General features: G+C 42.0%; 1 protein-coding gene across 1 annotated transcript in view; it reads left to right on the top strand.

Moving 5' to 3' along the window:
- Window positions 1-15,196, top strand: part of LOC137273678 (uridine-cytidine kinase 2-like) — a 30,121-nt gene extending 14,925 nt beyond the window's left edge. The window contains exon 7 of the mRNA XM_067806472.1: window positions 12,899-15,196. Coding sequence (XP_067662573.1) covers window positions 12,899-13,005 — 107 coding nt within the window. The 3' untranslated portion in view covers window positions 13,006-15,196. The remainder of the gene's footprint in view (window positions 1-12,898) is intronic.
- The last annotated feature ends 7,817 nt before the right edge of the window (window positions 15,197-23,013 follow it).

Below are 23,013 nucleotides of genomic sequence, written 5' to 3'. Positions count from 1 at the left end.
GAACGAGTCAATGATGTGTACCAGGGTATCAGCAAATCAACCCGGTCGCGTATAGGGTATGCCTTCACGCCAGACCAGCTAGACAAGCTATCGGACGGTGAAAAGGCCATCGCTCGAGCATACGGGAATCGATTCTGCGTGCCGCTCGACTTCGAGTTGCTCACGGGACACGCGCCGTTTTACCAGGCCGCGCTGGGTGATAGGCTCGAATACGAGCTCACGTTTAACGACTATAGCAAAGTAGTGCGTACGCCGAACGGTGATGAGGCCAGTTATGCCATAGACAACATCTCTCTGGAGTTCGACATGGTCACTAGCCCGGAGCTGGCCAGGCAGGTTCGAAGCCAGTACTCTGGGAAGATGGCTATCCTGTACGATCGCGTACTGAGGCATAGATCAGTCGTGCGAGATAAGAGCGACACTGTGTGGAATATCAACCTGAACGTGCCGGCGCGATCGATGAAAGGTATCCTGGTCGTCCCCGTGGAGGATTACGAGCCATTCCGGAGGGACAGCGAGAAGTTTTTCAACCCCGAGATTGAAAAGGTGGAAGTGACCATCGAGGGCGTGCCCAACCAGCTGTTCAGTCATGGTATGAGACCACACCAGCAGTGGGATGAGATAAAAAAGCTACCAGTGGGGGACTACATAACAAAGGACCTGGACCTAGGCTCCGTGCAGATCGGTGAATACCTGACCACCAAGTACGCCCTATGGTTGGATATGCGATCCACGGATGATGATAAACTGCACGGTAGCGGGCGTCGTATAGATAACGGCAGCGAAGGGATAACCATCCAGATTACTAAGAAGGCTCAACCCGCTGGTAAGTTGAAATTATATCTGTACGTTATTATGGACGCGCAACTTAATATAGACAATGGGAGATTCGTGCAAGCCATCTACTGAGTGGGGGACACCCCCACACCCCCCACTGCCCACTGACCCACACTGCGCCATAGTGTGCGGGCAGACTGGCTGTGGGAAGACCGTTTTCGTCTTGGATATGTTGGAGGGTTACTACAAGGATGTGTTCGATAACATCGTTATCATGTGCCCTACTCTGAGCATGAATAAAACGTACGCGCGACCTTGGGTGATGACGGACCCGGACGTACACAAAATCGACCCTGGAACACGCCTGCAGGACTGGTTGAAAGCTCTTCACGAGAAATTTAAAGGGGAACCGACGCTGTTCATACTGGACGACTGCAGCGCTAATCGCGAGAAAACAAAAAAGAGAGACATGCTATCGTACCTGGCCTTCTCCGGCCGGCATGCAAATCACAGCGTCTGGGTGCTAACGCAGAAGTTCAACTCGGTGTTGAAAGACCTCAGGGAGCAGACGCGATGGGTGGCCTTATTTCACTGCAAGGACAGGGATTCGTTCGAGGAGTGTTTGAGAGAGAACGATGTGATGAGCAAATTAGAACGGGAACGGGTGAAGAAACAGCTCGCTGAAACTAAACACGCTAAGCTCGTGCTCAAGACCGACCAACCAGTAGCATATAGGGTGTGCTAAAGCTAAGCAAAGCTAAGCTAAAGCTAAGCAAAGCTAAGCTAAAGCTAAGCAAATGCTAAGTATAGCTATGATATTTGAAGTGTTTGTCGTGTGCAACTTAACCTTCATTTCTCTGTGTTTTTTCTGCATCGGGTATTATATAGTTAAAACTAAATCTTACTTGTTATATTATAAGATGGAGTGTGAGGAATTGCTCGAACAATTGTCTGGGGGTGTGGGGGTCTCCCCCACTGATGATAAGCGAGAGAAACTGGTGGCGTTGGCTGTTGGCGGCAAAGCCAAACATTACTTTGGAGACTACACTCCGGATAAAATTCACAAAATGTCAGCCGAAGAAATCGATAAGCTGTACGCTAGATACGAGTCCCGGCTCGGAGCAGAAATGACAAAGACAATAGGATCGGCTATGACCCAGATATACACCGGTATTGTGTCATACTTCCTTCCCATTCCACCAGAGCGCCGACTTTACCTGTGGGAAGACCTCGAGAAAGACCCTTTTATCGAACACGCCGTGAGTTCTATCAGCTGCGGGCTGTACCACAAATATGGTATGTTGTTGGCTCCAGTGACGGCGGCGATTATCACGGCAAAGCATTGTCAATTTGAGAGAAAAAATGATAATAATCCCCAGGGAGGAGGAAACCCCAGTGGGGGTACCCCCCACACCCCCAACAGTGAGGGAATTGACCCCTTCACAGGAGACCAGGGAACCAGTGGGGGAAGTGACCCCAACAGTAACCAGGCAGAAGAATCCTAAGAGAGTAGCTGCCGGTAAAAAACGGTGGTGTAACCAACATAAAATTATTACAGTGACCAACCCCCGACTGTTGTTGGTTGTAGGCGTAACTGCTGCCTTGGCTATCTCGTGGTTATATACACGTGAGGGAAACCCTCACCGTGAGGTGGTAACCCCCACTGTTGGGGGTGTGGGGGGATACCCCCACTGTCGACCCGCATATCATGTTATAATTTAAAATATTTTTATATATACATAATGTCTGAGGGGAAAACGTTCGTCAACGACGCATACCACGCCACAGTGGTCGCCAGTCTAGCAGTAGGGTACGCTCGGTTGACTAAAATGGTGCTTAAACAACCAACTATCAAGCTAGATTTCAACCTGCAGGATATGGGTATGCTCATAATGAACCTTGGTATGGCGATGGCCACAAAAGACATCCTAGTAAAACAAGGGATAATACCTGATAATATAATGAAATAAATATAGGATGGCCACGATAGCTATGATGGTCGGTGGGGCGTTAGTGAATGCCCTGGCATTTTCCGGGAGTAATTTCCTCTTCTCGAAACTACGAGATGATCACGCGGCTGAAATACAGGAAGAAAGGAAGCGGCACGATCTCGCTACTGAGAAATTACAAAAGGCACAGGCCGAGTACGCTAAAAAACGCCTCCAGAGGATCGATTTTATTAACGAACAACTCCAGCGTGAAAACCATGCCGTTCAAACATTCAACGATGTCGATGAAGCAATGAAAGAATACTACCTACTAACTGGTAAACGATTGGAACCGCCCAATAAACCCACACTCGCTCAGTACTACACACCATCCAAGGGACAAATGAATCGTGAACTGGGCTTCATAGTGTTGGGTATAGCAGCTACTGCGTTGGTTGCGAAGCAATTAAATTAAATACCTATATAAGTAAACATGAGACCCGCTCCATACCGATGCGAATACATACTTATGGGGAAGACCGAGGCCTGTGGTAGGAAATGCAGAAATCAGGGGTTCTGTTGTTTCCATATGGGAAGTCCTAACTACACGTGTTCTGTGTGTGGTATCGGGGTTAAAGGACACTACTGTCTATGTAAAGCTCACGGAGCGAACGTAGTCAGACATCAACTCATCTACGAGAATAAAAAGGACTACATAAAAGAACGTAGGCGACTGCTCAAGATAGACTCCAAATAAATGTTTTCCCTTTACTGTGACCCAATTAGACATTGGTTATGTTAGGTGTAAACACTATGACTACTGTGCGCGACCTTAAGCGGGTCGCAAAACAGAGAGGTGTGATCGGGTATTCTCGAATGCGGAAGTCAGCATTGTTGAGATTACTAGGTTTAGAAGCCCCTCCTACGGTAAAACAATTAAAAGCTCAAGCAAAACAGCTTGGATACACGGGTTATTCAAACCTGGGGAGAGCCGGGTTAGTCGAATTGTTATCACATACCCCCGTTCCCACTGTAAAACAACTGAAAGCCGAGGCACACGATTTGGGTTTAGGCGGGTATTCCCGTATGAGAAAACCACAGCTTGTAGAATTATTACGACAGAATAGAGCTATTGACCTACAGTTCGTGCGCACTGAGCCCGCTGTAGGCAACTATTTGAGAGGTTGGCGCATGCACGTTGATAGAAACATAGACATTACAGATATCAAGCCTCTGATAGCTGATAAGGTCAACCAGGAACTAAATAACCTAGGAAGTATCAAGTTTCAGATCACAGTGAAAATGTCGCTCGATAAGCAGGTTGGGGGCCCCACAGGGGCCACTGAATATGTTCAGCCTTACTTCCGAGGTAAACAAGAGGTCGTCACACATACAGAGACCATTGACGCATCAATCGATACCAGTTTTCAGCAGATACGAGAATACCTAGAACGCTACACACACTTGGGGTCCGGGTGGGCTGTAGATAAAATCGATAATGTCTATCTAGACATAGCTAACTACGTGCCATTCAGAGGCGGGTCATACCTAGCCTTGCCCCCCTACTATAGGAACAAACATGCCATAGTAAACGTTAAGAATAGAGGAAACGATTGCCTGAGGTTAGCTATCAGGTCAGCCTTATTTCCAGCTGACACTAATCCGAACAGGTCTTCTAATTATCCTCAGGAAGATGGGCTCAACTGGGATGGTATAGATGAACCCACCCCCATATCCCAGATCACTAAAGTAGAAAAACAGAATAATCTGGCTATAAATGTCTTTGGGCACGAAGGTAACACAACAATAGTACACAGGGTCAGCCCGGTGAAGCATCGCCAAGTTATCAATATATTCATGATCCAGCGAGGTGACAAGTATCACTACACATGGATAAAACACTTTAGCAGGCTGTTGTATGACCAATCGGCACACAGAGAAAAGACCCACTTCTGTGAACGATGCCTACATGGCTTCACACGAGCTGATTTATTAGAATCCCACCGGGATGATTGTCAAGGTGTGGGGCAGACGGCCATACGAGTCAACATGCCTAAGGAAGGTGATAATATCCTAAAATTCAGTAACCACAAGAACCAAATGTCTCTGCCTTAAATCATATACGCCGACTTCGAAGCCTTGGTGGTGGGGGATACCCCCAGTGGTGCCGCCGGTAGCTTTACCCACAAAACACAAGAGCATAAAGCCTGTGGGTTTGGATACATTGTCGTCCGTTGTGATGGGGAAACGAAAGCTCCGGTAGTGTATAGGGGCCCTGACGCGGCTGAAAGGTTTCTAAAGTGTTTGCAGGAGGAAGAAAAAATTATTAGGAATGCATTGTATAGAATCGCTCCCATGCGTATGACCCGAGTCGACAGGCTAGCTCACGCTAGTAGCACTAACTGTCACGTGTGTGACTCACCACTTAACGGTGATTCGGTGAGAGATCACTGCCACATAACTGGTAAGTATAGAGGCGCCGCTCACAGCGCGTGCAACCTCAAGCTTAAAATCAACCCTAAGACAATAAACATCCCCGTTGTCTTTCACAACTTGAGAGGGTACGACTCACACTTGATCATGCAGGCCATCGCGAAAATCGATGGTAATATAACGTGTATCCCCAACAACATGGAGAGATACATCTCCTTCAGCTTAAACGGACTTAGGTTCATTGACTCGTTTCAGTTCCTCCTGTCGTCACTCGACAGTCTGGTCAAGGCCAACAATACCTTCCCTATCACCGATCGATACACAGACGCCGAGACTAGACCCCTGCTTATGAGGAAGGGTGTGTACCCCTATGAGTACATGGATAGTTGGGTCAAGTTCACCGAGACCAGACTACCCCCTATTGACTGCTTTTATAGCAAGCTGAATGAGGCGTCCGTCTCACGAGATGATTACTCGCACGCGACTAACGTATGGAATAAACTGGGTTGTAAGAACCTGGGTGATTATCACGACCTGTACTTGAGGACAGATGTACTGCTGTTAGCCGACGTGTTTGAGACGTTTAGGCGGACGTGTTTCAAGCAGTATAAACTCGACCCCACATGGTATTACACCAGCCCAGGTCTGTCGTGGGACGCCTTGCTTAAAAAGACCGGAGTTAATTTGGAATTGCTCACAGATTACGACATGCACCTATTCATTGAGAAAGGCTTGCGAGGTGGGATTTCCATGGCATCCAAACGATACGCGAAAGCAAATAATCAATACGTGAAAGGTTACGATCCTAACAAGCCAACCAATCACATTCTCTACCTCGACGCAAACAACCTGTACGGCTGGGCCATGAGCCAGTATCTACCTACAGGGGGATTCGAATGGGTACCCCACGTTGATGTTATGGGGGTTGCACCAGATTCGAACAAAGGTTATATCCTCGAGGTTGACTTAGAGTATACCAAGGAATTACACACATCGCACAACAGCTACCCCCTGGCCCCCGAACGTATGAGAGTTAACCCAGACTGGATGTCTGAGTACCAACATAACTTGTTAGGTGGGCGTGTGACGGACGTTGAAAAACTCGTTCCTAACTTAATGAATAAGACCAAGTACATCGTTCACTATCGCAACCTACAGCTGTACCTGTCGTTGGGTATGAGGCTGACCAAAATACACAGGGTGCTCATGTTCGACCAGAGCCCATGGATGGAGCCCTACATCAGAATGAACACAGACCTACGAAAAAAAGCCACCAGTGATTTTGAGAAAAATCTCTACAAGCTCATGAACAACTCGGTGTTTGGTAAGACTATGGAGAACCTGAGGAAACGCGTGACCGTGAAGCTGGTTCGGTCGAGTGAGGAAGACAAGCTCAGGAGATTGATAGCCAGTCCGGCATTCAACCGTAGTAAGATATTCACAGACAACCTGGTTGCCCTACACATGAAGAAAAGCCACATAAAATTCAACCGGCCTGTTTACGTGGGGATGAGCATCCTCGATTTATCCAAACACCTGATGTACGACTTTTACTACAACGAGCTCAAGAAACAGTACGGTGACAGGTGTGAAGTGCTGTACACTGACACGGATTCCCTGCTGATGGAGATTCGAACCGAGGACGTGTACGAGGACATGAAAAAACACCTCGATTTATACGACACCAGCGACTACCCTAAGACCCATGCCATACACAGTACGGTAAATAAAAAGGTCCTAGGTAAGATGAAGGACGAGTGTGCTGGCACGCCCATAGCCGAGTACATAGGTTTGAGACCTAAGATGTACTCCATACTGAAAGCCGACAATAGTGAGATCCGGAAGGCTAAGGGGGTTAAGAAGTATGTGGTGAAACAACACATCAAACACGCCAGATTCAAGGAAGCCCTGTTCAAGACCCGTACCTTTAGGCATAAAATGAACACACTTAGAAGTGATGGACATAAGATATACGGACTGACTATAAACAAGACGTCCCTGTCGCCTATGGACACGAAACGTTGGATAGCTATTGATGGGATAAACACATACGCGTATGGACATGAAAAAATTTGAGGCTATTTACTACAGCCCGCGTGGGTACTGGAAAGGAGCTAGCGCAGTAGATAAGCTAGCTAAAATAGCGCGAGTACCCCCGGAGGAAGCCAAAGTGTGGCTTGAAAAACAAGCCCTGTGGCAGATCTATTTGCCGGCACCACGCTACGTGCCTAGAAGGAGGTTCGGTATTAACATACCTAATAGCGCTCACCAGGCAGACCTACTGTTCCTACCCCACGACAAGAGGTACAAGTATGCCTTAACCGTAGTGGACGTAGCCAGTCGTTACAAGGAAGCCGAACCCTTGACCACGAAAGATTCGGCCCAGGTAGCCAGAGGATTCGAACGCATATACAAACGCAGCCCGCTGCCGTGGCCAACAGAGCTGCAAGTTGACCCCGGACGGGAGTTCATGGGTTCCGTGTCACAACTGCTAGCCAAACACGATACAAAGGTCAGGCGTGGCACGGCCGGAGCCCATCGCAGCCAAGCCATAGTTGAGAGATTTAATAGGACTTTGGCTGAGCGCTTGTTCGGCCATCAGTATGCTAGGGAGATGGTCACCCCTGGAAAACGATCGACTGAATGGGTCACGAGGTTACCCAAGGTGGTGTCGGCAATCAACCATGAAGTCACCCGTCTCACCGGTAAGAAACCGGCAGACGCTATCAAACTAAAATCAATAGTTGCAGAGTCGGCCGCTCCATTGCGTGGGAAGGAGAAACAGATACCAGATAGGGCCCTAGTGAGGTATCTATACCAGCCGGGGGAACACGAGGGTGATAGCCGTAAGCGGGCCACCGATCCTATATGGTCAGTCAAAACTTACAACATATATAAAGTGGATATAAAAGCCGACGAACCTAACTTGTACTACTTGAGGGATGGGCCGGGTAGGGGGTTTGTAAGAGAAGAATTATTGATCGCACCGTACAGCACAGTGTTACCTCCAACACACGTTAAGTAGTAGGGGTAATAGTAGCAAGAGCTAAGGGCCCAACCAAAGCCTTATTTAGTAAATAAGGCTTTGTAGAGACTTTTCTTGAAAGTGTTTTAAAACCCCCATTGTATATACTACTCGATGGGTCAATGAATTTAAGCATGGTAGAGAGAGTCTTGAAGATGACCCCCTGTCCAGGTCGCCCAACAACACGCACTAGTCAGGAAAACATTGACAGAGTGCATAGACTTGTGCTGGAAAATCGTCGAATCACACTCCATGAGTTAGAGGAGACCACAGGCATTTCACACTGATCCATCAAGACAATTCTTCATGAACATCTCGTCATGTCCAAGGTGTACGCAAGATGGGTGCCAAGAATGCGTACAGATGAAATGAAGCAAACAAGGGTCACCATAAGCAACTCCATGCTAACCAGATACAACAAGAATCCAGAATATTTTCACTTTAGGCTAGTAACCTGTGATGAAACCTAGATCCACCACTATGATCTTGAGAGCAAACAAGAATCCATGGAATGGAAACATGTCACTTCTCCCAGGACCAAAAAGTTCAAAGCCTCCAGATCAGTGCAGAGGGTAATGGCGACAGTCTTCTGGGATAGCAAAGGCGTCATCCACATAGATTACTTACCAAAAGGAAGAACAATGAATGGGGAATATTACGCTAACTTTTTGAGGCAAGCGCGACAGTCAATCAAGGAGAAGCGCCGGGGCAAGATCAGACGTGGTATTCTTCTACATCAAAACAATGCTCCAGTACGCACTTCTCGCGTTGCAGCTGCTGCTGTTCAGGAATGCGGGTACGAAAACTTGCCGCATCCCCCTTACTCTCCATGACCTGGCACCAAGTGATTACCATCTGTTCCCAAATCTCAAGAAACACTTGCGTGGTCGTAGATTTCAGGATGATAATGAGCTTATTGCTGCTACTGAGGCTTGATTTGAGGACCAAAATGGCGTCTTCTACAGAGATGGCATCAGCGCCTGGAAGAAAAGATGGAACAAGTGTCTTGACTCACAAGGGGACTATGTTGAAAAATAAATGTGGTTCATACCAATATTTTGTGTTTTTCTATGCAAGGCTCAAAACTTACTGACATCCCCTCGTATATGTGTAACATGTCCACTTCTCCTCGATGAAAGGTTTACATATTAATGGCCAAGATATTTGGAATATGGACAGTGCAAATGGAGGAACTTCTGTAGTTGGAGTGACACATTCTTTAGAGCACTTGTATTCATGCCTCATTACCTGCCCAGGGAGGTCCTTAGCTAGAAATGATCCCCAGCTACCTAAACTTGTCATATTATGAGACCACTCAAATAGGGTGGCCAGAATCAGTGACCTGCTACAGTTTGTTCAGCTTGACCATGCGTGCAAAGCATGGATACATGGATTGGCTGAATACTTTGTCCTGGAAGACAACACTGAATAAAACCTACAATCATTACATGTTTTTGTTGAACTGTTTATTCGGTCATATGCTGTTTATTTAGGTTTACTAACTGTACAACATGCGTTACTTTCATAATCCAGTTCACTCTCACTATCAGGCTCTACATCCAGTTTAGTTCTCACTGAAAGCATCAGATGCTGCTCGCTGCCTAAAAGCCCCAATCGGAAACATTAAACCATCTGCAGCTTCTTATTTAAAGAAAGTTAGGACATTGTGACAATTTCTTGACACTGAGACGTCCAACATCGATCTTTCCTCAACTGTTCAGAAATGTTGACAGCCACCTGACAAAGGTTCACCCTTTCACAATAACAGATCCAGCCAGTTGTGACACGGTCATCCAAAAGTGTATTAGATTTCTCCTTATCCTGATTCATGCTCATTATGCTTGTCTCTTCTTCTGTCCAAACATAGTGGAACACTTGAATCCCTTGAATCCCAGAGCTTCAACCCGAGTCTGTTTATGCAGCAGTTTACAGAGAAGATGATGTCTATGATGGAGCAATGCTTTGCAGAAGAAAAGGCCGCCAGGGCACTCCGATGTGACCAGCCTAGCAGTACTACAATTACGTCTGCGCAACTGGATGCTACGAACAGCTGATCAGAATCTCACTATCAAGATGATGAAAACCTTCGCAGTAACCCAGATACAAGTATCCAGTTCAAGTCTGCATTGCAGGACAGCATAATCTTACTGTTTACCTGCGAGGAAGGATTGCCCAGCTCCAGACGGCGCAGTCGTAGAGACTTCCTATGTAGACAAGGTACAAGTCACCATAAACATGGCTCTTCATGAGCATTGGACCTTGAGGATCCTCATAACGCTGTACACAGGAATCATTTGCCGAGACTACTCACCGCGGCATTCACCTGTGCGTAGGCATATGGACTCCACTAGAGATGGTCAACAAAACCCTGATCTCACGATTGAAGGATTCAACCTCCAAGGAAGATCTTGTCTGCATTGCTGACTCAATCAAAAGAAAGGCGAGATATTTATTTTGGACCACTTGGCGTAGAGTTTTGTTGGACTAACCCTTTTGAGGAGGCAAGGTTTATTTTTGGCATGTACTTGGAGTGAAAACTACACCAAGCCTTTACTTAGAACTCCTTGGGCAGCCCTCGACTTTACTTGGCAGTGGCATAAGCGAAGTTGCAAAGAAGGTTCCTTCAGAGCCCCGTGAAGTAATGATGATAAAATCTATTGACACATTGGCCAACGTGATACGTCAAGTGTCTTAACGTTACTCAGCTAAATCCAAGTTTTCCAGGGTACAGAAGGCCAGGGAAAAGAAATTTTCTACCTTCAAAGGCAGAAGAGGTTAATTTTGCCACTCTGCAGGGAATAACAGGACCACCTCAGGACTGGGTTCCAAGCGCTGTAGCTAGAACCATCGCAGAACCTCCAATTTTTATGGGTATGATTCCTCACAGCTCAGAATCGCCTACCTGTCCTGGAAGATCATTATAACGCTATTGTTTGAACAAAATACTAGACATGATAACACTAGCAATACACTCTCCATTGACACTTCGCAGTACCAGTGTTTACTCAGTCTGCTGACGTCAGCCTAAGACTTGACAAGCAGAGGGAGGTTACACAGACTTGTCAACAATCCCCTTAACAGCTTCGACCTGTTTGTTCTACCGGATTATCTCAAGACATTCTTCTCTGCTGGACACACACCTAACAGAGCCAGACTGCATAGTTCATCTATACGTAGATGCATATCTCCAAGGAAGGGGCACTCATCTTGACAGCAAAGTAGTCTCTGGGGGAAGTGGTCAAGACAAGAGCAGGATCTACACATCAATCTCCTACAGATGAAAGCAGTGATCAATGCAATACAACACTGCAAGTCGTCTCAGGCAACTCCACAGTAGCGTTCTATCTAAACAAACAAGGGTCAACAAGGTCATTAAGTCTATTACAACTCACATTTCACCAGTGCAGCATCATCAACAAAAAGACAGTGTGCCAAGGGAGATAATCAGTATTTGTTATATATTACCTCCCTTGAATTGCCTACCGAAAACAAGTAGAAAATTTAAGAAGTGCCAGGAAGTATTGACATGGTTCTTGGTATGTGGGAAATACATACAAAATAATAAATAAGGAATACTCTTGAGTTATGCTTGTTTTCTTACCTCATTACAGAAAAAAGTTGAATTCAGATTCATTTCTCTGAACTCATATTAATTTTCAGTATTTCGTATCTATCTTTTTATGTAAATTATTTTAAATGAAATTGGGCAAGATGTAACTAGCTAGGTTCATTAGGATTAATTGTTATACTGTTCTATTGGCTATGTGTCCTCTGTCATAAAGTAGACTTTATTGACAGCTTATCAGCTGGCTTATCTGAGTCAAATGTGTCAATGTTGGAGAGGCTAATGCCAGTGGTTCACAATGAAGACCTTGGTTCAGATTCCCACATGGGTAGAAAGTCATGCTGACCTCTTGTGCTATTCCTGAAATACTGTTAAAAGCAGTAGTGAACCCAATTCACTCTCTGTTCTCAGTATTTGTGGTCATGTGAAGTGGTCATGCTCAGGAATCGAGTTTGTCACAGATGAGTCCATATTTTTGCTAATAATCACATGGAATTTTTTAATTCCAGGGAATGTGATTGTGTCATCCATGTGAAATTTTGTAACTAACTTCGAATGCTTGTCCTAGTGATTCTATATGAATGTTTTGATGATGATTATGATGATGATGATGATGATGGTTTGTCAGTTGATTACAGTGGAAAAGTTCAGTGTGAACTAAAGTCTATGTTCACTTAAACCATAGACATAGTCACAACACTTCATATATATATTTTTAAGAAGCAATATACCAGTTCTGAAAAAAAAAACCAGCATTGCAATACATATCGTTTGAAAGGTGTGTTGCAACATATTGGTAATACTCTGCAGTCCTGTCCAGGAACCAATTGTGGGTTCCCGATTGATTCTGAATAAGATTGTTGGATTGTCAGCTCCATAATTGTCTTTCACCAAAAGTAGGTTTCACCAACAAGATCGGGAGGTCAGGTTCGCTGACTTGGTTGAGCCATCGCATCCGAGTTATGATGATCGATATGCATGCTGTTGATCACTGGAATGTGTGTTTCAGGCTTGATTATGTACAGACTGTCGCCATATAGCTGGAATATTGCAGTGTTTATAAGCAATCAATCAATCAGTCAGTTGGTATAAATTCCAGCGTTAAACTCTTGATTATGAATCATGATTGTGAATTTGCTTTACGAATGCCTGTATTGTTATTGTTTTCAGTTGCCATTGATTTGATCGTGCAGCACATACAGGAGTTGATGCGGCCAACGAATACTGCCAAGCGAGTGCGACACAACTCCGACTCTTTCGTGGGTCGGCCACACTGAAGTTTGCTCACAGACATTTTAGCTGTATGAATGTGACTAGAGGTTGTATCTGACAAGAGCAGATTGGTCAACGCCCTACCCTGGTGATCCTGTTGGCAACCATGTGATAAAGAGGAAAAGCGTGGATGCTGCTGCTTCTGTGTTGTAATGCTGTCACTGACACAGCCTGTGTCTGCTGACACAGCCTGTGTCTGTGTATCACTACAGTCTGTCACCAGTGTTGTAATGGGACGAGAATATACTAGGGGTGAAACAGTATGCTCTTATCATGGTGCAGTGCGTATTGTGGTGCAAGGCCTTCGGTTCGGTATATGACATATGATCCTTATGCAGAAAATTGAAAAAAAGAGTCAAAGGGTTATAGATTTTCACAAAATGACTAGATTTCTAGACACTTTAGGATTGGTTTAAAAAGGTTAATGAAGTGACTGTATGTAAGCCAACAATACTGAATTCTGCATTGCATTATAGTATACTGAAGACGAAACACCACATTGTACTGTTTCACTCTTAGAATATATATGGATGCACCCTTGTATCAATACAATCTCTCACCATGGCTGTGATGTTGATGCATCATTGACACATTGATGTGTCTTTGTATCAATACAATCTATCACCTGTGTTGTAATGGTATGAGAATACTGATGTCTCCTTGTATCATTACAATCTCTCACCATTACTGTGATGTAGATGTGTCACTCACACATCTGTGTCTTGTTATCAGTACAGCTTATCTTTGTTTATTGTAAAGGTATTGATACAATATTGATATTGTGATGTCTACTGATATGGATACAGTATATATCATGTATTAATACTGTGTGGATACATCCATGTATACTGGTAGTGACTTGAAATTGACAATATAGCAGTGTATGAATTCACGTCTGCCCAGTGGCCTGCTGCTTGCCATTGATATGACGGGCTTACAACTTTATTTTATAGCCAGCCCTGTAGGCCAATACATTTTCCATGGGTATACATTTGACTAATTGAATGCGGGAAATATTTTTAAGTAATTTACAAATGTGGTAGCTAGACAATGTTTGTTTAGTTCATGATCAATCAACTTTCACAGATCAGCCTACCCATTTATCTAACACTACATGTGATTGGTCGAGAGAATGCTTTCAGCCAGTGAACAGTGTTGTTCATTTCTGATTGTATGTAACATTCACCCATCAATTCATTAATTACATTATGTTAACATCTTTTCTCAATTTCCTTTTGTAAATACAGTGCTGGTTACATGTTGACAGGGCCAGCAACATTTGTCATTAATCAGCCCTATGGGCTTGCTGGGTATTTTAGGAGTTTCATACACTGCAATATTGATACCTCTACACATTGTGGTTTTGATAGAGCATTGATACTTTGGTACTTACCGATATTAATATAGTATTTATCATGTTGATACATTAACATGCCCTGGTGTTCATACAGTTTGGATACATCCATGTCTACTGATACTGACACAATACAGACAATACTGATACCTCAACGTCTTATATTGATACAATATTGATATATTAGTGGCAACTGGTATCAGTACAGTGTTGATCCAGGTGATACTGCAACATGTTCTGGTATTGGTAAAATAAAATCAGCAGGTACTTGTATTGATACAATACTGACGCAACAGTGTTTCCTTGTACTGAGACATTGCCAGCAGTGTATCCCTCCGCAGGACGGGAATATTAATACTGATACAATTACGAAAATTTTTTTTATTTCATTTCAACAAATATTCTTTGGCTGGAATATATACTGAACAGCAAAAGAAATGCAATTTTCAAACAAATGAAATCTCATAAAGGTGAGCATTCATGTTTGTGTCTTCTATTTAAAATTTTAACTTGACAGAAAAAACGGTTGGATTTCTTTTGCTGTTGAGTTCATAACAAAGAAAGGGATTACTATGGCAAAAGTCAGAAACACAATTTGGATATCCCTATATACAAGCTGAGATATAGAAATGAAAAGTGTGCTATGTACAGCAGATTTGTCAATAAAAATCATTATGCTTGCTTTACTTGCTTCGAATATTATTGCGTGACTTAGCCTAGTTAGTTTAAAAACCTTGCTTAACCATCTTCATGTACAGTTCATGTGGAGACATGTGTTAAAGAGCTATACAGATGATGTGTAAACACTAAATGAATATTAAATGAAAGCTATTGTTTGCTTACAGAGTTTGTCTCTATATCATTCTTGGTTGTATCAGTGTGTTGTGAGAGATGCCTCTGAAGAGGAATCAGACAGAAAAGTCTCTTCGGTGACAGCCCACATATGTTGCATCAGTTATTAATTTTTTTGCCCTTGCATGTAACAAGCAAATATTTTGTATGTCTGGTTTACAATTAAACCAGTTACAATGAAACCCTTCTAATTAGGACAGTAACATTCTCTGTGCAATCATCTGGAATAAACAAAAAGAATCTCCATTGTCAGTTTCGAGGAGGAAAAGCCTGTAACATGCCCTGTGAAATGTGATCAAGAGTCTGGATTAATCATCCAGATTGAGGGCATTCTGGATTAAGTGTGTCCATACAATGGAGGTTTCAGTGTCTTTAGAGTTCCAAGAGTACATATTAAACAACATCAGTGAGATGATACGACGAAATAAAATAATTATATATAAGAAGTGATATATGTTCTAATTGTTTTATCTTTGTTTGATATGTGTGTATTGATGATTCTTGTATAGATCCTATGTTACAAAATAGCATTAAGTTTCTATGGCAACCTGATAATTTTTCTTTGCTGTCAAACAGATATGTTTGCTCAGTTGTTGATGGGGACCAGGGTTCTAATCTCAAAAGCCATTTCAACACTGATTTGATCGTAACTCCCATACATTAACATTTGCCTACAATAGTTGGAAGGGCTAAGATTGTTTTGTGGAATGTGCCCCAGGGATTTGTGTTGTATTTCCAATTCTGTGCCAGTTTTTAATGGGAAAATATGCACAAGTCAGATCATGGAAGAACTTGTTTGTACAAGCATTTCCGTATCATTTTTGTGTCTTTTGGGTGGTGGGTTAGCCTAAGGGTGGAAGCATTCGCTTGTCACGGTGAAGACCCAGGTTCGATTCCTTACTTCCCATTTCTTGTGTTCCCAGGAGTGATATTGCTGGAATACTACAAAGAGGGGCATAAAAACATACTCATTCACTTTATTCTTGACTGATCTTGTTTTATGTCAGATACCTACAATTATAATTGCTTTTGTAATAAAATTTGTTGTATATGGAATTTTACAGATGCCTAAAGGGCTGAATGAATATGTGAATGACTCTAATAATGACTCTTAAGCTCATCGTTACATTATGTAATCACGTCATGTCAAGGTCAGCAAGGTCGTACATTTACCTTTTTTGCAGATATTGTTGCTATATTTTTTAATATGTGTCATGTCAAGATGTCATCCTCAAGGTCATATGTTGAGAAAATCATTTTGTGAGCCTAAATTCAGTAGTCATGTTTTCATCAAGATCACAAAAGTTGGTGAGGTATGTTTATTTTAAGTCAAGTTCGAAGTGAAAGTGCTTGGTAACCCTAGGGTTATTCTGCCCTGGTCAAGAATCGGAGCCAATTCAGTTAGATGTGTAATGTCTTTGTATGATTTTGAGTACCTTTATTATTGAGGTCAAGTTGACTCTTTCTCTATAAGAATAATCATTGCAGTCAGATGAATTTTGTATATTGAACTGGTGAAGTTAGTTGAAGGTGAAAGTTCTGCTTATGTGGTCATTCTGATGGTAGTTCTGTTTCATTGTGCACTGAACCATCCCCTGTGTATAGCCAGCATTAGAAATCCGTGCTTGTCCAACCACCCAGGTCAGATTCTCAGATTCACCTGCCTCACAATCGGGTTAAAATTTAGACAGTCAATGTATATTTTTGTGGGCAGGTAAGTTTTGGTCAGGGCTGCCAAGTTTTACATCAAACCAGTCCTGTGGTCTCGCTGAAAGTTTCATACCCTGACAAAGCATATTTTTAAGAGCTCTGCTAGGCAAAGGGTTGAGGTCATTAAAGAAGAAATGGAAATATCATTATGGTGGTGAGAAGACATTCTGTTTTAATGTAATCTTTCATATAAGACATGTTGTTCCAAACAGGATTGGCAGTGTTTAAACTGGAAGTGGTTATTTTAGGATTGCTACTGACACAGGACTTGGCTTCCATCATTATTGAACTGAAGTTAACAAGATCCAATATGCATATTTCTGGCAGTGAATTTTTGGAGAACTCATCAAAAGGCAGATAGAGACTGCTTTTTTTAAACATTTAATGCTATATGTTGAAAATGCTGTGTCTGTATTTTCTTTTGTTTATTACCATCCATGTTTAGATGGTGTGTGTGTCTGTGTGTGCACTTGCATGCATGCGTGTGTGTATCTCACACCAACATCACGCTAGTGTTTGGTGGATAGATAAGGATACACATAGTTAGAATTGTAATATATGACTAACATGCTGCATTTCACTCATCCACTTCAAGTCACAGCACCAAAGCCATATTTGTAACAGTCTCAACAACTCAAGGTAGCTGTGACGTTTACTAAAAAATAGCAAACAATTGTCTATTGATGCTCTATGTGCATCATGCCCTTGTGCACTGTGCACTGTATAATTTATTTACTGCACACCAATCTGTGATGTCTAAAGATGATCAAAATGGAATGTGAATTGCGTTTTGCATTTATAGAATATTTGGAGTGCTTTTGATCTTTGTTCTTTCTCCTTCCCAAATATAGTGTGTCCTTAGGCAAGTGACTTTGTTAAGATTTCATTTCTCACCCAGCAATAAATGGGTACATGGTAGGATGCAACAGGAAGCCAAGTATGTAAGTTTGTGTGCTCTGACCCACTAACCATTGTTGTAATTTTGAACATTGTAATATAGTGTTATTTGAGCAGTCTTTTAGGTGTGAATCTGGTGCATTGTAAATATGCATATAATGGTTAGTTGTATTTTACTGGTATATTGCCAACAAAGTTGTTAGATCATCATCATTTCCACACCCTTTGCTTGACCTTTCTGAGAGGTCACAATGGAAGTGGCTAACCACACACCATCCACTCATTAAGTGTTTCTGCAGCACATCTCTTACAAAACGTTTGAGGTGTCTTTTTTTGCACTTATTTTAGAAATGGTACAGCATTAAATGAAAAGCCTTGTTTCAATTGAAAATGATGATTTAGTTGTTAATATCTGTCAAATTGCCTTGAAAGTCACATCCTACACAATGATGTTTGCTGAAAATAGCTTTTCCCATTTTAATCTATATTTCATTTTCATTCTAAACATCAATCTCATAATATAGTGGTCATTTTCAAGTTTGTTTTGTATATATTATGCATATATATATATATATTTATGGCAGTGGCGTGTAAATAATCTAGTCTGGACCAGACAATCCAGTGATCAACAGCATGAGCATCAATCTACACAACTGGAACACTATGACATGTCAATCAAGTCGGCAAGCCTGGCAATCAGGTCCTGTTAGTTGTCCTCTTATGACAAGCATGTGTTTCTGAAGATCAATTCTAATCCAGATCTTCACAGATGTGCAGATGATATTTATCTAAATACTTTGATACAACCCTAACTTGGTCGCTAGGTAAAGAATATTCAGGGACACAGCAGTGGTTGACTCCGTGTATCAAATGCTGGGCTGCTGGAAGCAGAGCTGGGCTCAGTTTCACAAAGCTATCCTAATGCTACGACTGTAGTAAGTCCATGTTACAGTATAGGGTATGGAACAGCTGTTGCTCTAGGCTAGTTTTGTCAAACAGGTCCCCAGCTATGTCTTGTGCGTTGCTGTTCAGGAGGGTCAACTTGTGTTGTCAGTGTTCCTGGATCTAAATGTTTTTCATCGATGCACATGATGTTGATCACTGGATTGACTTGATTATTTACAGACTGCCAGACTATAGCTGGAATATCGCTGAGTGCATCATTGAACAACAAACAACTGTACCCACACTGCTAACAAATCAGAATAATGCCTCTGATATGATGTGATTGCCATATGGTGCAACTCTAGGTTAACATGAATTATCCCTCTTGCAAGGCCAGGAGTTTCTGATCCCATTGCATCTCAGTTTATACCTAGCATCAGGTTTGTATATTTCCTTTTAAAATTTGTTTCCATGTTTCCACGTTTTCTTAACTTTGCGTTAATTACCTAATTGTTTCCCTGATCGATTATTCATGTTTTAGGTGTTGATGTGTACATAGATATGTATATACATACCTTTTGTTTAGTATGTTGGATTGAAGGAGACAATATGGTTTTGATATGAAGTATCAGAGTGAAAGGTGTGGCTGCTTGTGTTAAACTCTGTTTGGATCTCAAGAACACATGGAGACAAATCTAATGATTCAGTAACATGAAAAATTAAAGGAAGAATTTTCCAAAACACTTAAAGACATCAGATAGATATGACAGTGTGTGATTGGCAGGGCATGGGTTCAGCCGCAAGGGCTAAGGTGGAAGATATATACCGGTAGATCATAGACTTTGATAATCATTACTAAAACATTGATCAATTATCAATATCAGACGTAACTTTGAGCGAAAATGTCTGAAAGAAATGAATATATGCGCATGGACACAAGGAACCACATGAAAGTACAGGTGTTCCTATATTTGTCAGGCTTCTTCACAAGGTATGTATTGTACTGTGGGTGAAACTTTGGAAAAAAATGAATATATTTTACATCACTGGTGGTGAAGTATTCACATGGGTTATTAACGAATCAACACCTTGAACATAATTTTGAAGCAGATGATGACTAAAGAATGAATGAATAAAGTTTGTTTATTGTGTCAGGAAATTAAATCTATCTCACAAACGTTAATATACAATGTTATTTAGAACACAATTTTCATATTGATTATCGTGACAAATTGTCCGTCCCGATTACCGATCACTGCTTAAAAGGACTGAGAAAAACCTTTATAATGTGACACGATTGTTATTCATAGGTTCATACAAATGGAAACAAAGCCTCTTTTTTACAAGTGCATGGTTTGGATAACAACGCAAATATTTGGCCTAGATTGGTCTCCAGAAGCCTTAAGTTGTCTCCAGAAATAACTAGGCTAAGGGTAGTAGGTGATCATAATGATGATGATAATGGATTTGTAGAGCGTCTTGTTTCCACATACAGTGCTCATCCGCCTGTGAGGCGCTGGAAGGTTAGTAGTCGCATGAGTTGTCATGACGTATCTTCTATGGTCGGTGCCGCTGACCCGGTTGATGCTTCTTTTTCTTAGACCCATGCCACATGGTAACGGTCTGGACCAGACTTATGCCATGGTTAACATCATGAACATCAATCTACGCAGTTGGCATTTCTATGACGAATTTTAGCGTGGTCAGCGAACCTGACCCTCCACTAGTCATGTAGTTGCCTCTTACACATGGCTTACTGGTGATGAATTCTAACTCTGATCTTATCTTACCCGATCTTCGCGGGTTTGCGTCTAGTGACAAGCATTGTTTTCTTGTTTGGTTAGTTAAAAGACCCTAAAGACCTCCAGAGCCACCGGGCCAAACCTTTGAAATGCCTATCCCCATCTTGTAAACTGTAAATACTACTGCATCTGCTTATATTGCTGTCAGGAGTGTGGCTGATTCATAAAGTAATATGTTGTTTTAAAGAAGTAGAACATATATTGTTTGTGCTATATAATATTTGCGGTATTAATGCAGTCTTAAAATATGGTTTACGTTTTATAAACTTGTGTAAATTTGCTATGCAGTCAAGATATTTTTATTACTTGATTGTAGTTATAAGATTTGCTTTCCCTGTTTCACAGTCGTTTTGTACATATCACTTCAAAGTGAAAAAAAAAATAAACTTTTACTTTTCAACATCACTTAGCTTGTTTTTGGGCATGGTGACATGATGTTAGTTCTGTCTTCAGTATTAGTTTTCAAAGCACAATAATATCAGGTCATTATCATGTTCGAGGAATGTAGCCATCATTCTAAGATGGTTCGTGAAAGCTTAAAGTTTCCTGCCGTACTTTGTCAGACGACAATGTTCACTTTTTCCTTTTTGTTCATTTAGAACATAACAAACACTTGAAAACATTTTTCCAATCAAGCGAACGAACTGTATTTCTTAAACATCCACATGAAGGAACAGTATATCATTCGTCAGCTGCGGTTCCATACCGTGTGTTTTAACAGTTAAAGAGTCCAGTGTGCAAAAATGTATATATCGTCATAGCTAGTGATGAACAGGAACGTGTTTTTAAGCAACTATACTTCTTTATTGCAATAGATTAGCATCAACACCCAAACGATTGCAACAAAGAAGTTGTCTATCCATAAAAAATCGTTCCTGTTTATCATGCCAGCTTCTAGATGCCACTTTAAACTAGTAATTAGGGACAGTGTCTCAACTGATCACGAATCTCTTTCAGTTTTTTCGCATTGTTGTATGGTCTCATTGGTCACTTAAGATAGCTCATCTGGCAGACAGACAGATTTTGTTAAATAATGTGGGCAATATGGCCTATGTTACATTGAATTTGACAGGATAAATCGAGTCACGTTTTTTCAAAATTTAAATAACTTGCACAAGCATACAGAAGTTAAGTTCATGACATTTTCATTTTGACAGTTTAATGATTGGACATGAGATCCCGTAATTCTTCGATATGATGCGCCCGTACAATCACACACACACACACACACACACACACACACACACACACACACACACACACACACACACACACACACACACACACACACACACACACACACACACACACACACACACACACACACACACACACACACACACACAAAATAATATAAAATAGCAATTTTGCATACCGATTTTGAGAAGCTGTATCTTTTAGTCTGTCCTGGACTTGATACATTATGATATTAATTATATTTACATCACCAGCAATTTAATACCATTAACTATTTTAACATCAGTTACACGACTGCGTTAACCTTGCTCATCCAGTCTTGTACGGAACAAGTAAGTTTCAATATGCTTCTATTTGATTCCATGCAAAATAGTTCTTACCAACATTCTGTACCTCTCATTTGGCTCTTTCAATTTAACTTAAAGTAGATGTGTTTGAGGCATATTTACCTGCACCAAAAATATTAGGAATACCATCTTCGCCTTGACTGTTGCCTTATTTTAAGCTTGTAACGTATCAGTGACTTCCTTATCTGTGATGACACTCAGTAAAATGAAAGTATTCAAGTGTTTGCAACTGTGGCTTTCATTTAAATCTGGAATACTTTTAAAGGAAGGTGTTTGTGTGTGTGTCGTGGGGGTGGTATGCTTGCGTGTGTGCCTGTGCGTGCGTGCGTGTTGCGTGTCATCACAGATAAGGAAGTCACTGATACGTTACAAGCTTAAAATAAGGCAACAGTCAAGGCGAAGATGTCTCAACGGATTTCAATCGTCATTTGATAAACTTTCAGGACACAGTCTGGATCCGCCTATGGAGTCTGGCTCAGAAATGTTCAGTGGCTGTTATAGTATGTAGGTCACAGCTCAGGGACAGGGACAGGTACAGGTATACCGAAGTAGATCCCAAACAAACATAAGCCTAGGGTTGCAGGGTTGAGACACTGCATTGTTGCGAAATTTGCACCATCATGCACTACTACTGATATCCGCCTTGAATCATCCCACCATCGGCGGGTGACTGTGAGTGTCAACCAGTAGAGAAAGAACGTAAAACCATTAGTCATAAGGTCAGGTGTCTGTTCGCTATAAGATGACGGTCGGTCTCGAAGTGAGATGGACCTGTCTTAGAGTACAAAGCCTCCCGCGTGAACAACCCCGCGCCTGACAAGTGGCTTGCCTGATTAAAACTTGATTATTGCGGGAATGTTATGATAAAGATGTGACGAACTTTCACCCACTTGCTTACTCGGATGAATGTGACTCAATTATTAATGAACAACCATGAGATTGGTGGTGACATACGTGCAATATTGCTAA

The sequence above is a fragment of the Haliotis asinina genome, chromosome 2, assembly GCF_037392515.1.
Source record: "Haliotis asinina isolate JCU_RB_2024 chromosome 2, JCU_Hal_asi_v2, whole genome shotgun sequence".
In the NCBI taxonomy this organism is placed as follows: Eukaryota; Metazoa; Mollusca; class Gastropoda; order Lepetellida; family Haliotidae; genus Haliotis; species Haliotis asinina.
The sequence above is the reverse complement of the archived record's forward strand: the minus strand, read 5'-3'. Positions and strand labels throughout refer to the sequence as shown.